This window comes from Haliotis rufescens, unplaced genomic scaffold (assembly GCF_023055435.1).
Source record: "Haliotis rufescens isolate VD_foot unplaced genomic scaffold, xgHalRufe1.0.p SCAF_139, whole genome shotgun sequence".
Lineage (NCBI taxonomy): Eukaryota > Metazoa > Mollusca > Gastropoda > Lepetellida > Haliotidae > Haliotis > Haliotis rufescens.
Window position 1 is genome coordinate 242,629 of NW_025963823.1, and position 16,517 is coordinate 259,145.

At 44.4% G+C, this 16,517-nt stretch overlaps 1 protein-coding gene across 2 annotated transcripts in view; it reads left to right on the plus strand.

Annotated features, from left to right (window-relative positions):
• Window positions 1-16,517, plus strand: part of LOC124149574 (DNA ligase 3-like) — a 30,586-nt gene that overhangs the window by 2,893 nt on the left and 11,176 nt on the right. For both annotated transcript variants that reach the window (XM_048395040.1, XM_048395041.1), the window contains exons 3-12: window positions 127-249; window positions 1,336-1,515; window positions 2,890-2,996; window positions 4,639-4,683; window positions 5,355-5,441; window positions 7,302-7,381; window positions 8,018-8,095; window positions 8,687-8,849; window positions 12,235-12,390; window positions 13,510-13,641. In XM_048395040.1, coding sequence (XP_048250997.1) covers window positions 127-249; window positions 1,336-1,515; window positions 2,890-2,996; window positions 4,639-4,683; window positions 5,355-5,441; window positions 7,302-7,381; window positions 8,018-8,095; window positions 8,687-8,849; window positions 12,235-12,390; window positions 13,510-13,641 — 1,151 coding nt within the window. The remainder of the gene's footprint in view (window positions 1-126; window positions 250-1,335; window positions 1,516-2,889; window positions 2,997-4,638; window positions 4,684-5,354; window positions 5,442-7,301; window positions 7,382-8,017; window positions 8,096-8,686; window positions 8,850-12,234; window positions 12,391-13,509; window positions 13,642-16,517) is intronic.

Sequence of the window (16,517 nt, forward strand, 5' to 3'; positions counted from 1 at the left end):
TGAAATCTAAGTAATCTAAATAACAAGTTACATTTTTGAAATATTTCACAAGCAGAGTGACACATTGGGTAATTACCTTATCATAATCCTGTACAATTGAAAACAAGTGGGAACTTTCTATTTCAGACTTCTTGGCCAAGTCGAGTGCGAAGGGTAAAGGCAAGACCCCCAAAAAGGCTGCTGCCCAAAGCAAGCTTCCCTTCTCCCCACCGAAGGTGAAAAAGGAGGAGGGAGACAGTTTTGATGCAGGTGAGCGTCACATCAATGTCGTTTTATCAAGACCTCCCCAGATTCTGATTTTCAGCCCCAAGTCTGCAACTGTGTTAATCCTGGATTAATCACTGCATGGTATTAAGTAGTCTGTCTTACAGACCCTGATACAAATATATATCAAATACAGCCCATGCAAGTCTATAATGTTTGGCAAGTCTAGATCACTGCAGTATCAGGAAATGAAGAGAGTCACTGGGCTCCTTTTTATTATATTTTTATTAAGATAACTAAACAACTGTTCTTTTATGTACGATATGTTCATTTCAGAGACTAGATTTTAGTCTAGGTATTAAGATCAATCAGGCTTTTGGTTTATGGACTTGCTCGTCAAAATTTCAAGTGCAGGAAGCAAAAATATTAATGAAAATGTCACGGCTGATATGTGAGGCTTGGCCATTAAACAAGGAGATAAGTCTTGTCTGACATTTGTCTAAATATTGTAATGTTTAACTTATAAGAGTTATCCGGGGGCACGGGTGGCCCAGTCGTCTAAGGCGCCGCAATTCGCTGTGCAGAGTTGTGTCCCTTGGGCACACCTGGAACCTATGATCGTGGGTTCAAATTCCGGTTCGCCTGATTATGTTTCTAGGTTTGTCAGCACCATACCCGTGCTCGTGGGTTTCACCAAAGTGGTAAACGTCTGAGACCTGCATCACTTCGGGCTTTCCTCCCACATTAACATACTGTTAAAAGCGGTGTTATACCCAACTCACTCACTCACTATAAGAGTTATCTTAATAAACTACCACCTAGTTACATTTCAGTGGTAGAAACTAACAGTTTAGGTCCACTTGTCCTTATAATGATAACACATAGCAAAACCCTTAATAATGGCAAATGTCTACAAGTCCTTATGATACCTTAACCATTGGGCAGTTTGGCAAGGACTATAGGACTAGTCCCAATTTTTAACACTGCTCACTGTATAGGTGGAACAGAAGGCCCAGTCACGGGTGGCATTGCATTTCACTGTGCAGAGTTACTTCCCTTATACAGGCCCGAAACCTATGATTGTTGATAGGACAAGTGCCAATTTCTAATGCTGTGTTTCCATGGTTACAGGTCCTTCTACAAACTTGGATGCTAATGGCCTGGTGCCACCCAAGTTCGCGGATGCTGATACAGAGAGGGACAACTCATTCCGACAGTTCCGCCGCCTCTGTGCCGATATTGCTGAGGAAAACAGCTACACTGGCAAGACGGCTCTTGTGTCCAACTACCTAAGGAAGGGAAACAGTGGGAGTAAGTTGATGTGGACTAAATACAAGCGATAGAAGCTACAGTAAACTTTGTTTGTAATGCTTATAACGAACTGGGGGGGCACGGGTGGCCCAGTCGTCTGAGGCGCCGCGATTCACTGTGCAGAGTTGCGTCCCTTGGGCACGCCAGAAACCTATGATTGTGGGTTCGAATCCCGGTTCGCCCCGATTATGTTTCTAGGTTTGTCAGCACCATACCCGTGCTTGTAGGTTTTACCGAAGTGGTAAACGTCTGAGACCTGCATCACTTCGGGCTTTCCTCCCACATTAAGCTGACACGCCGCGATATAACTGGAATACTGTTAAGAGCGGCGTTAAACCCCTACTCACTCACACTATAACGAACTGGGGATACAACAAACTGTTTTTTGGTCCCGTCTGTATGCTGTATATGTGCTTAAGATGAACTACGGTTATAACAAACAAAATTTAGTGGTCCCTTTGAGTTCGTTATGACTGTAGTTTACTGTAACAGTTTGGTCCACTAGTCCTTATAATGGCAACACATAGCAAACCCCTCAAAAATGGCTAATTTCTACTTGTCCTTATGACACCTTAACTATTGGGCAGTTTGGCAAGGTCGACAGGACTAGTGCACATTTTTAACACTGCTCACTGTATAGGTGGCATGGAAGGCCCAGTCACGGGTGGAGCTGCACTTCACTGTGCAGAGTTACTTCCCTTATGCAGGCCAGAAACCTATGATTGTGGGTTCATAATGCGGTTATGTTCATAACTAGGTTTGTCAGCACCATTCCCTTGCATGTGGATTTCACAAAAGTGGTAAATGTGTAAGACCTGCTTCACTTACAACTTTCCTTCCACATTAGCTAACAAGCTGTGATATAACTGGAATAACGTTCAAATCTGTGTTACACCCAACTCACTTACTCCTGATAAAACCGCCTCCGTGGTCTAGAGGTAGAGCGTCCGCCCGGAGAGCGGAAGGTCCGGGGTTCGATCCCCGCACACGTCATAACAAAAGACGTTAAAAGATAGTACTTGTTGTTACCCTCTCTGGCGCTCGGCATTAAGGGGCTAAAACAAGGTCTGGTCGGCTCGGAGTCAGTATACTGTGTCTGAGTGGGGTATTCATGTTAAACTGCGGCATGGTATCTCAGTGGGCTAGCACTATAAAACGGCATCGGTCCGGACTAGTACAAGCAGACACACACACACACATGCATGCACGTTGCTATATAAGTGCAATAATCTTGGACGCGACGTTAAACCCAATTTCACCTCACCTACTCCTGATAATAAATGTTGTCATCGCTGTGATATGGCTGTGATATTGCCCGTGTCCAGTCAGTTTCAACTCACTCACTCACTCCCGTACAATTCGTGTCACTTTCAGCCGGGTACAAGGGTGATGTCTATCTGTTGATGAAGCTGTTGTTGCCGGGCGTTGTCAAGACCGTGTATAATCTCAACAACAAACAACTCGTCAAGCTGTTCAGTCAGGTTGGTACCTCCTCTTAGAGGAGAGAAAGTTGCCATGCAGTAGAGTTGATGTAGCCGACTAATTTAATGCTTAAACCTGTATCCTGTTCAGATATCAGTCAAATTTTGTTCAGATTTCTAGAACCAAGCAAGAGTTATGTCCCTTGGTAATTTTGTCAACACTTTCTGCAGTACAATAAAATCATTAGAATTCAATTTCCACTTGATTTATTGGTTAAAGGTCACGTTCAACTTCATGCTAAATTCACCACCTCCGTGGTCTCATGGTAGAGCGTCTGCCGGGAGAGCGGAAGGTCCGGGGTTTGATCCCCGGACGCGTCATACCGAAAGACATTTAAAGATGGTACTTGTTGTTACCCTGTCCGGCGCTCAGCATTAAGGGGATAAAACAAGGACCGGTCGGCTCTGAGTCAGTATACTGTGTCTGAATGTGATATTTATGTTAAACTGCGGCATGGTATCTCAGTGAGCTAGCTACATAAGTGCAATAATCTTGGACGTGACCTTAAACCCAATTTCACCTCATTCTAAACCATGTAAGTGAAATAACTTGTCACATGAGAAGAAACTCCACTGAATTTTTGTTTCCACACAGTTGTTACTAAACATTTTAGGGCCATATGTACATACAGTTACACCAAGTACTCTCTTGTTTAGCCAGACTTCAGAAAGATGTGGGGCGGTTGGGTAGCCTAGTGGTTAAAGGTTTGCTCGTCACGCCGAAGACCAAGGTTCGATTCCCCACATGGGTACAATGTGTGAAGCCTATTTCAGGTGTCCCCCGCCGTGATGTTGCTGGAATATTGCTAAAAGCGGCGTAAAACCATACTCACTCATTCACTCAGAAAGATGCAGTTGAGTATGACATTGATTATAAATGAAGAGATTTATATGCGAGATTGAAAAAATAGTCAGTGTATGAACACAAAATTTCGATTCCATTTCCCTAAATCTTTAAAGAGTCACAGGGCAGTTAGGGTAGCCTAGTGGTTAAAGCGTTTGCTCTTCGCGCTGAAGACCCAGGTTCGATTCCCGACATGGGTACAATGTGTGAAGCCTATTTCTGGTGTCACCCGCCATAATGTTATTGGAATATTGCTAAAAGCGGCGTAAAACCCAACATTCATTTTAAGACTGAGACTATTTCCATCATACTAGAAGTGTCATGTCCGTATCTCTTCCAGACTCGTGAAGATCCATGGTAGAATAGGTCTTCAGCAACCCATGCTTGCCGTAAAAGGCGACTATGCTTGTCGCGAGAGGCGACTAACGGGATCGGGTGGTCAGGCTCGCTGACTTGGTTGATGCATGTCATCGATCCCAATTGTGTGGATCGATGCTCATGATGTCAATCACTGGATTGTCTGGTCCTGACGCGATTATTTACAGACCACCGTTATACAGCTGCAATATTACTGAGTGCGGCGTTAAACAACAAAACAACCAACCATCCATATCTTTTCCTTGTCTCAGAGGATCGTCCTCATATTTCACACGAGGCTTTTTAACTGTTTGAAGATGTCTTGTTTGAACAGTGTTGTTGATTGATCAGAAATTCATGTGATTTCAAACCTTTAGTGTAGAGTATTCTAAGTGAGGCTGTAAAATAATTTCATGTTTATGCATACCATTTTGTCTGCAGATATTTGGTACAAGTCTAAAAGCAATGGTGGAGGATCTAGACCAGGTATGTGTTTTATAGTTTATCTAGTTTCAGCTTTTTTAATGATTGCCTGTTTTATTGGTTACACTTACAAGTTTTGGACTTGGATAAAATACACAAGTATGGCTAAAATATGTGAAATATATGATTTCTAAAGAAAATATTATATGAGCCTATCCATGACCCATACTGACTTTATCGATATCTCCTAAAAACTAAAAAATCAGCTAGGGTCAAAGACTTGCTCACGTTGACATTTGAGCTGATTCCATTCACATTTAACGCACGAATACGGTGTTAGCGTTGGGCGTCTCAACGTGCGTGATTCGCGTGCAACCTTTCGAGTTGAGTTGATTGGTTCAACTGTGTCATATGGCCCTGTGATGCAGGGGAAGCATTATGCAGATGGCTATTACAATGAATGCTCGTTCCACCCATGACGAACAGGTCTGGTTGTTGATGAAATATAGTGATAGCTAAATAGACAGTTTTTTTATTCATGCACCGATTGTCTTTAAATGTAATATCCAGTTATGTATGACTGTCTACTAATCTCATACCAACTTTGACTGGAGTAGGTCCGATAGTTTTTCAGATATTGTAGTAACGTCGGTACCTTAAATTACCTTCAAGACTATACATGTGTTTATAATGTGTGTGAGTAACAGTGTGTGTGTGTGTGTGTGTCTGTACAGGGGGATGTGGCAGAGACAGTCAGGGTGTTTTTTGAGACCAACAAGAATGTAGAACCCTTGAAGAAGAGTATCCTGTCCTTACAAGAGGTGAGTGAAATGAACTAGGCCATCTATTTCTGATATTGATGATGACAGGGATGGGAGGCCTAGCCACATAAGATGTCAATATTTGCATGTAGCATTGCATCCCTAAAGCATACCGGAAACCTGTCATCATAGATCTAGTTCTCCCTGATCGGGTGGTCAGGCTCGCTGACTTGGTTGATGCATGTCATCGATCCCAATTACGTGAATCGATGCTCATGATATCAACCACTGGATTGTCTGGTCCAGACTCGATATTTACAGACCGCCGCCATATAGTTGGAATATTGCTGAGTGGAGAGTTTAACAACAACAAACAAACCAAATCTGATTATATTTCTTGGTTTGTCAACTCACATTTCTAAGACCTGCATCACTTAACTACAGACACGTGATGATCCCGGGTAGAATAGGTCTTCAGCAACCCATGCTTACTGTGACAGGTGACTATGCTTGTTGTAAGAGGCGATTATCGGGTGGTCAGGAATGCTGACCTGGTTGATGCATGTCACCATATCCTAATTGTGTGGATCAATGCTCATGATGTCAATCACTAGATTGTCTGGTCCAGAATCGATTATTAAGAGACTGGAATATTGCTGAGTGTGATGCTAAACAAAAAATTAACAAACAAACAAACAGACTGACATTTCACTACATACTAACAGGAATAAGGCACAGGTGAAGCAGTGCTGCAACTCGCTGTGCAGAGTTGTGTCCCCTAGGCGTACCAGAATCCTATGATCATGATTTAGGTTTGTCACTTGTGGGTTTTACCAAAGTGGTAAACGTCTATCGATGGGGTCAAAATAAACAGGTAGTTGGATTGATTGAGAACAAATGGCATATTGCAGTGATCATGATTAAATAAATTTCATAGAACTGTTTTTCAAAAATATTGGAGTGTGTTTTGGAGGTCAGATCATGTGACAGAAATACCGTCATGTTTCTGATGAATTGCCTCGATCATCCAGGGTATAACATCTCCCTCCATTCAACACCATAGCTTTGTTTTGGGTCCAGTTTGAACGACGGAACACTATAAATAACCGATTAACCAAATCACACTGTTCTGAAACAAGCAGCTACCCATCAAACTTTGTGTTCCATGGCAAATACGACTTGTCTCATCCCTGTCTCAATACTGCAGAAAACATCTTTCAGCTACAACTTCATCTATATCAGTATATTGAAGATTTGCCTGTACGAGGCCACAATTTCGAATGGTAAACTAGCATTCAGAAGAGGCATTTTGATTGTGTTTTATCTCGAGCTCACATGGTGCGCTGTTGTTTTTCTTTCTCCATTGCTCAGAGTGAGTGAGTGAGTTGGGTTTAACACCGCTTTTAACAATATTCCAGTTATATCGCTGCATGTCAGCTTAATGTGGGAGAAAAGCCTGAAGTGATGCAAGTCTCAGACGTTTACCACTTCAGTGAAACCCACGAGCACGGGTATGGTGCTGACAAACCGGGATTTGAACCCACAATTATAGGTTTCTTGCGTGCCCAAGGGACACAACTCTGCACACCGAGTCATGGCGCCCCCCCCCCCCCCCCCCGATAATTAATTTACTGGAAAATGACAACAACATGATTGCAAACTGTTAGTTTACTCATCAACTCATCACGCAACATATTTTCGTCGTCGTTTTACTTGTTGGGTGGTGGGTGGATCCTAGTGGTTAAAGCATCACGAAGAAGGCCCAGGTTCGATTCCCCACATGGCTACACTGTGTCAAGCCCATTTCTGGTGTCCCCCTCCGTGATATTGCAAGAATATTGATAAAAGCAGTGTAAAACCTCACTCACTCACTCACTCACTGTTTAACTCTTGATATGCATCTGTAGACATATGTTTCAGGTGGACGGCCTCCTGGCTGCTCTGTCTAAATTCACCAAGGAGGATGAGCAGCTCAGACTGCTGACGAAAATTGCTAAAAGGTGATTTGGGCGACATGGCTTCAGGGCCATGGGGATGCCAGGGCGGAAGAGATGCCCATGGCCAATTCTTGTACAAAGTGCTGACTGAACTCAAGAAGGCGACTATGCTTGGCATAAGAGGCGACTAACAGGATCGGGTGGTCAGACTCGCTGCCTTGGTTGATGCATGTCATCGATCCCAATTGTGTGGATCGATGTTCATGATGTCAATCACTGGATTGTCTGGTCCAGACTCGATTATTTACAGACTGCCGTCATATAGCTGGAATATTGCTGAGTGCGGCATTAAACAACAAACAAACAAACATCCTCTTGTTCATTGTTGTTGCTGAGCTTCATGACATTGAAGGACTATTTGTGTTTGTATAGGTTTTCATTTGTATCACTCACAATTTTCGAAACAAGGTGGACCAACAAGGAAACCGATTCATCTTAGAAAGCTCTTACATGATGCACCTTCTATGGAGGTGTCGTCAGATCTTCAGAGGTATGGTGTCGAACTAACAGATAGGATTCGAAGCATCACAGATTTCCATGAAGCAGCTGTATCATTGATGACAGTGTCACAAAACGATATTCATTCATACACTTCTTCCAGTTTGAATTTGAATCATGTGATGGGCTTGTTGGTTTCAGATGTACCGGAAACGATTTGAAAATGGTGGTCCGTCTCATCAAACACGACCTTCGCATTAACTCAGGAGCAAAACACATGTAGGTTGGACCTCAGTATATAATGAGTATTATCATCCTAAATATATATAACATGTAAGTCATGTCAGTCATCAGTACTCAACTTAAACTGTCAATGAAATATTTGCTAATGTATATGTTTTGATATTCTATATAAGCATTGTCATCTTCATCTGATACCCCACATTGCAATATAAGTACAATAATCTTGAACACGCCGTTAACCCCCTTCTTAACCTCACCCCTGACTGCCCCTGTGGTCAAGTGGTAGAACGTCTCCCAGGGGGGAGAGGAAGGTCTGGGCTTTAAACTCCAGCCGCCTCATACCAAAAGACGTTTATAGAAGGAACTTGTTGTTACCCTGCCTGGCACTCAGCATTAAGGGGTTAAAACAAGGACTGGTCAGCTGAGAGTCAATATACTGTGTCTGAGTTTGGTATTCATGTTAAACTGCAGCATTGTATCTCAGTGGGCATACACACACACGCACACACACACACACACACACACACACAAGCAAACACACCCACACACATTGCTATATATTTGCAATAATCTTAAATGCGGCCTTGACCCCATTTCACCTCAACTCATCTTCATCTTTGATCCCAGATTAGACGGCCTTGACCCTAATGCATATGAAGCATTCCAGGCATCCAGAAATCTGAAGGACGTCGTGGAGAGGGTTCAAGCCAACGCCGAGGAGAGCAAGCCAGGCATGAAGAAGAAGTTGAGCATCCGAGCCTCACTCATGACTCCCGTACTTCCCATGCTGGTCAGTCTCCCATACTTCCCATGTTGTCAGTCTTCAGTACTTCCCATGTTGTCAGTCTCCCATACTTCCCATGTTGTCAGTCTCCTGTACTTCCCATGTCGTCAGTCTCCAGTACTTCCCATGTTGTCAGTCTCCCATACTTCCCATGTTGTCAGTCTTCAGTACTTCCCATGTTGTCAGTCTCCCATACTTCCCATGTTGTCAGTTCCCATGTTGTCAGTCTCCCGTACTTCCCATGTTGTCAGTCTCCCATACTTCCCATGTTGTCAGTCTCCCGTACTTCCCATGTTGTCAGTCTCCCATACTCCCCATGTTGTCAGTCTCCCATACTTCCCATGTTGTCAGTTCCCATGTTGTCAGTCTCCCGTACTTCCCATGTTGTCAGTCTCCCGTACTTCCCATGTTGTCAGTCTCCCGTACTTCCCATGTTGTCAGTCTCCCATACTCCCCATGTTGTCAGTCTCCCATACTTCCCATGTTGTCAGTCTCCCGTACTTCCCATGTTGTCAGTCTCCCGTACTTCCCATGTTGTCAGTCTCCCATACTTCCCATGTTGTCAGTCTCCCATACTTCCCATGTTGTCAGTCTCCCATACTTCCCATGTTGTCAGTCTCCTGTACTTCCCATGTCGTCAGTCTCCAGTACTTCCCATGTTGTCAGTCTCCCATACTTCCCATGTTGTCAGTCTTCAGTACTTCCCATGTTGTCAGTCTCCCATACTTCCCATGTTGTCAGTTCCCATGTTGTCAGTCTCCCGTACTTCCCATGTTGTCAGTCTCCCATACTTCCCATGTTGTCAGTCTTCAGTACTTCCCATGTTGTCAGTCTCCCATACTTCCCATGTTGTCAGTTCCCATGTTGTCAGTCTCCCGTACTTCCCATGTTGTCAGTCTCCCATACTTCCCATGTTGTCAGTTCCCATGTTGTCAGTCTCCCGTACTTCCCATGTTGTCAGTCTCCCGTACTTCCCATGTTGTCAGTCTCCCATACTCCCCATGTTGTCAGTCTCCCATACTTCCCATGTTGTCAGTTCCCATGTTGTCAGTCTCCCGTACTTCCCATGTTGTCAGTCTCCCGTACTTCCCATGTTGTCAGTCTCCCGTACTTCCCATGTTGTCAGTCTCCCATACTCCCCATGTTGTCAGTCTTCAGTACTTCCCATGTTGTCAGTCTCCCGTACTTCCCATGTTGTCAGTCTTCAGTACTTCCCATGTTGTCAGTCTCCCATACTTCCCATGTTGTCAGTCTCCCGTACTTCCCATGTTGTCAGTGTCCCGTACTTCCCATGTTGTCAGTCTCCCGTACTTCCCATGTTGTCAGTCTCCCATACTTCCCATGTTGTCAGTCTCCCGTACTTCCCATGTTGTCAGTCTCCCATACTCCCCATGTTGTCAGTCTCCCGTACTCCCCATGTTGTCAGTCTCCCATACTTCCCATGTTGTCAGTTCCCATGTTGTCAGTATCCCGTACTTCCCATGTTGTCAGTCTCCCGTACTTCCCATGTTGTCAGTCTCCCGTACTTCCCATGTTGTCAGTCTCCCATACTCCCCATGTTGTCAGTCTTCAGTACTTCCCATGTTGTCAGTCTCCTGTACTTCCCATGTTGACAGTCCCCTGTACTTCCCATGTTGTCAGTCTCCCGTACTTCCCATGTTGTCAGTCTCCCGTACTTCCCATGTTGTCAGTCTCCCATACTCCCCATGTTGTCAGTCTTCAGTACTTCCCATGTTGTCAGTCTCCCGTACTTCCCATGTTGTCAGTCTCCCGTACTTCCCATGTTGTCAGTCTTCAGTACTTCCCATGTTGTCAGTCTCCCATACTTCCCATTTTGTCAGTCTCCCGTACTTCCCATGTTGTCAGTCTTCAGTACTTCCCATGTTGTCAGTCTTCCGTACTTCCCATGTTGTCAGTCTCCCATACTTCCCATTTTGTCAGTCTTCAGTACTTCCCATGTTGTCAGTCTTCCCTACTTCCCATGTTGTCAGTCTCCCATACTTCCCATTTTGTCAGTCTTCAGTACTTCCCATGTTGTCAGTCTTCCGTACTTCCCATGTTGTCAGTCTCCAGTACTTCCCATGTTGTCAGTCTCCCGTACTTCCCATGTTGTCAGTCTCCCACTGTCGGAGTCATACAGCCCCATGTTGTTCAATGTGTACCATTCACCACCCACTGTTTGAGTCGTTCGGCCCCGTATAGTTCCATGTGTACCATTCACCACCCACTGTCGGAGTCGTACTTCCCCGTGTAGTTCCATGTGTACCATTCATCACCCACTGTCGGAGTCGTACTTCCCCGTGTAGTTCCATGTGTACGCCAACGCCGAGGAGAGCAAGCCAGGCATGAAGAAGAAGTTGAGCATCCGAGCCTCACTCATGACTCCCGTACTTCCCATGCTGGTCAGTCTCCCATACTTCCCATTTTGTCAGTCTTCAGTACTTCCCATGTTGTCAGTCTTCCGTACTTCCCATGTTGTCAGTCTCCCATACTTCCCATTTTGTCAGTCTTCAGTACTTCCCATGTTGTCAGTCTTCCGTACTTCCCATGTTGTCAGTCTCCCATACTTCCCATTTTGTCAGTCTCCAGTACTTCCCATGTTGTCAGTCTTCCGTACTTCCCATGTTGTCAGTCTCCCACTGTCGGAGTCATACAGCCCCATGTTGTTCAATGTGTACCATTCACCACCCACTGTTTGAGTCGTTCGGCCCCGTATAGTTCCATGTGTACCATTCACCACCCACTGTCGGAGTCGTACTTCCCCGTGTAGTTCCATGTGTACCATTCACCACCCACTGTCGGAGTCGTACTTCCCCGTGTAGTTCCATGTGTACCATTCACCACCCACTGTCTGAGTCGTACTTCCCCATGTAGTTCCATGTGTACCATTCACCACCCACTGTCGGAGTCATACAGCCCCGTGTAGTTCCATGTGTACCATTCACCACCCACTGTCGGAGTCGTACAGCCCCGTGTAGTTCCATGTGTACCATTCACCACCCACTGTCGGAGTTGTACGGCCCTGTGTAGTTCCATGTGTACCATTCACCACCCACTGTCTGAGTCGTTCGGCCCCGTGTAGTTCAATGTGTACCATTCACCACCCACTGTCAGAGTCGTACTTCCCCGTGTAGTTCCATGTGTAGTTCCATGTGTACCATTCACCACCCACTGTCAGAGTCGTACAGCCCCATGTAGTTCCATGTGTACCATTCACCACCCACTATCAGAGTCGTACTTCCCCGTGTAGTTCCATGTGTACCATTCACCACCCACTGTCAGAGTCGTACTTCCCCGTGTAGTTCCATGTGTACCATTCACCACCCACTGCCGGAGTCGTACAGCCCCGTGTAGTTCCATGTGTACCATTCACCATCCACTCTCTGTTCAGGCAGAGGCTTGCAGGTCGGTGGAGCAGGCCATGAAGAAGTGTCCTAATGGATTCTACGCCGAGATCAAGTATGACGGAGAGAGGGTGCAGGTCCACAAGAAGTCCGACGAGTTCCGGTACTTCAGCCGCAGCTTGAAGCCTGTCCTGCCTCACAAGGTGATGTGACGAAAACAACTGGGGCGCTTTCAGGGGTTGGTCGGAAAACAGGGACAGGGAGTTTAAAAGCCAAAGAATTGGTGTTTTAAGAATAGTCCAAAGAACCTTATTTCATTATTCCTCAGCCACACGGGTGGTCCAATCTTATTAGGCGCCACAATTTCGCTGTGCAGAGTTGAATGGTTAAAGCATGCCGGAAAACCTTGATCGTAGGTCCGAAACCCGTGCTCATGTGTATCACGATAGTGGTCAACGTCTGAGACCTGAACCACCTTGGCCTTTCCTACCACATTAAGCTGACAAGCCGTGATAGAACCTGAATGCTGTTCAAAGCAGCACTTAACTTCACTCACTTACTCATTAGTCTTCAGAGTACGGGGGCAGGGGTGGTCCAGTCGTCTAACGCCCCGCGATTCGCTGTGCAGAGTTGCATCCCTTCGGCACGCCAGAAACCTATGATTGTGGGTTCGAATCCCGGTTCGCCCCGATTATGTTTCTAGGTTTGCCAGCACCATACCCGTGCTCCTTGGTTTCACCGAAGTGGTAAACATCTGAGACCTGCATCACTTAGGGCTTCCCTCCCACATTAAGCTCACACGCTGGAACTGTAACTGGAATACTGTTAAAAGGGGCGTTACATCCAACTCACTCACTCACTCACTCACTCACTCACTCACTCACTCACTCACTCACTCACTCACTCACTCACTCACTCACTCACTCACTCACTCTTCAGAGTACTGTTTGAAGAAGACTCTCTTTTCTGTAAACGGAAACTAACCACCAGATCCATTCTCGAGGTTTTCGCGATCTAACTTACCTGCCCTCTGCTTCCTGTAGCCATGTTGACTGGCTACGCTACTGAACATTAAAAAACTGATCTTGTAATTGTCTGCATACAATGAACAACCATGACAGTACCACCATTGTAGTCCTGGTGTTTGGGAATTCTTGGAGAGTTTCAAGGATCAATAGGTTGCGATGATCCCGTCAATTTTGTTTTTACAACCAATTCCATTCACTTAAAGGTCCGATCTAGAATGAAATTCGTTTTTGTTTTGTATGTTTTGTAATATTCCACAGTGATCAATGACTGTTTTCTCTCTTCCCAACCTTCAGGTAGCCCACTTCAAGGAGTTCATCCCCAAGGCGTTCCCGTCGGGCGACGATCTCATCCTGGATGCGGAAGTGCTTCTGGTCGACACCAACACAGGCAAACCCCTGCCGTTCGGAACACTTGGCGTACATAAGGTGACTTAGATACAGTTGTTGTGTGTAGTGAAACGACAAGGACATCAACTGTTGGTTGATAATCTAGGACATCGACTGTTGGTTGATAATCTAGGACATCGATGGAATGGTTTATAGTTCTAGGACATTGATGGAATGGTTGAAAATCTAGGACATCGACTTGTTGGTTGATAGTCTACGACATCGACTGTCGGTTGATAATCTAGGACATCGATGGAATGGTTGATTAGACGTCTAGGACATCGACTGTCGGTTGATAGTCTACGACATCGATGGAATGGTTGATAGTCTAGGACATCGACTGTTGGTTGATAATCTAGGACATCGACTGTTGGTTGATAATCTAGGACATCGATGGAATGGTTTATAATCTAGGACATCGACTGTTGGTTAATAATCTAGGACATCGATTGAATGGTTGATAATCTAGGACATCGACTGTTGGTTGATAATCTAGGACATTGATGGAATGGTTGATAATCTAGGACATCGACTGTTGGTTGATAATCTAGGACATCGATGAGTGGTTGATAATCTAGGACATCGACTGTTGGTTGATAATCTAGGACATTGATGGAATGGTTGATAATCTAGGACATCGACTGTTGGTTGATAATCTAGGACATCGATGGAATGGTTTATAGTTCTAGGACATTGATGGAATGGTTGAAAATCTAGGACATCGACTTGTTGGTTGATAGTCTACGACATCGACTGTTGGTTGATAATCTAGGACATCGATGGAATGGTTGATTAGACGTCTAGGACATCGACTGTCGGTTGATAGTCTACGACATCGATGGAATGGTTGATATTCTAGGACATCGACTGTTGGTTGATAATCTAGGACATCGACTGTTGGTTGATAATCTAGGACATCGATGGAATGGTTGATAATCTAGGACATCGACTGTTGGTTGATAATCTAGGACATTGATGGAATGGTTGATAGTCTAGGACATCGACTGTTGGTTGATAATCTAGGACATCGATGGAATGGTTGATAATCTAGGACATCGACTGTTGGTTGATAATCTAGGACATCGATGGAATGGTTGATAATCTAGGACATCGACTGTTGGTTGATAATCTAGGACATTGATGGAATGGTTGATAGTCTAGGACATCGACTGTTGGTTGATAATCTAGGACATCGACTGTTGGTTGATAATCTAGGACATCGACTGTTGGTTGATAATCTAGGACATCGATGGAATGGTTTATAATCTAGGACATCGACTGTTGGTTGATAATCTAGGACATCAATGGAATGGTTGATAATCTAGGACATCGACTGTTGGTTGATAATCTAGGACATCGATGGAATGGTTGATAATCTAGGACATCGACTGTTGGTTGATAATCTAGGACATTGATGGAATGGTTGATAGTCTAGGACATAGACTGTTGGTTGATAATCTAGGACATTGATGGAATGGTTGATTAGACGTCTAGGACATCGACTGTCGGTTGATAGTCTACGACATCGATGGAATGGTTGATATTCTAGGACATCGACTGTTGGTTGATAATCTAGGACATCAACTGTTGGTTGATAATCTAGGACATCGATGGAATGGTTTATAATCTAGGACATCGACTGTTGGTTGATAATCTAGGACATCGATGGAATGGTTGATAATCTAGGACATCGACTGTTGGTTGATAATCTAGGACATTGATGGAATGGTTGATAGTCTAGGACATCGACTGTTGGTTGATAATCCAGGACATCGACTGTTGGTTGATAATCTAGGACATCGACTGTTGGTTGATAATCTAGGACATCGATGGAATGGTTTATAATCTAGGACATCGACTGTTGGTTGATAATCTAGGACATCGATGGAATGGTTGATAATCTAGGACATCGACTGTTGGTTGATAATCTAGGACATTGATGGAATGGTTGATAATCTAGGACATCGACTGTTGGTTGATAATCTAGGACATCGATGGAATGGTTGATAATCTAGGACATCGACTGTTGGTTGATAATCTAGGACATTGATGGAATGGTTGATAGTCTAGGACATCGACTGTTGGTTGATAATCTAGGACATCGACTGTTGGTTGATAATCTAGGACATCGACTGTTGGTTGATAATCTAGGACATCGATGGAATGGTTCATAATCTAGGACATCGACTGTTGGTTGATAATCTAGGACATCGATGGAATGGTTGATAATCTAGGACATCGACTGTTGGTTGATAATCTAGGACATTGATGGAATGGTTGATAATCTAGGACATCGACTGTTGGTTGATAATCTAGGACATTGATGGAATGGTTGATAATCTAGGACATCGACTGTTGGTTGATAATCTAGGACATTGATGGAATGGTTGATAGTCTAGGACATCGACTGTTGGTTGATAATCTAGGACATCGACTGTTGGTTGATAATCTAGGACATCGATGGAATGGTTGATAATCTAGGACTTCGATGGAATGGTTGATAGTCTAGGACATCGACTGTTGGTTGATAATCTAGGACATCGATGGAATGGTTTATAATCTAGGACATCGACTGTTGGTTGATAGTCTAGGACATCGATGGAATGGTTGATAGTCCAGAACATCGATGGTTTGTTATCCTAAATGTCCTGCCATGTTTTCAAATTGGGTAGTATATGCTCTGGCCCATCTAAAAGTGGAGTGCACACGTCCATCATGTCTGTTGTCCTTGTTACTTAGTGTGCACCCAACTGTTTCTTGCAACCCTGGATCTGCCTCTGACGCATAATGTCCTGTCAAAAATGGATAGAATCATGAAAATGTTCTAGAATATCTTGCAAAGGATTCATGTCAAACAAAATCACTGCACATGATTGACACCACAGACAGACGTCATACAATCACCACCTCCAGGG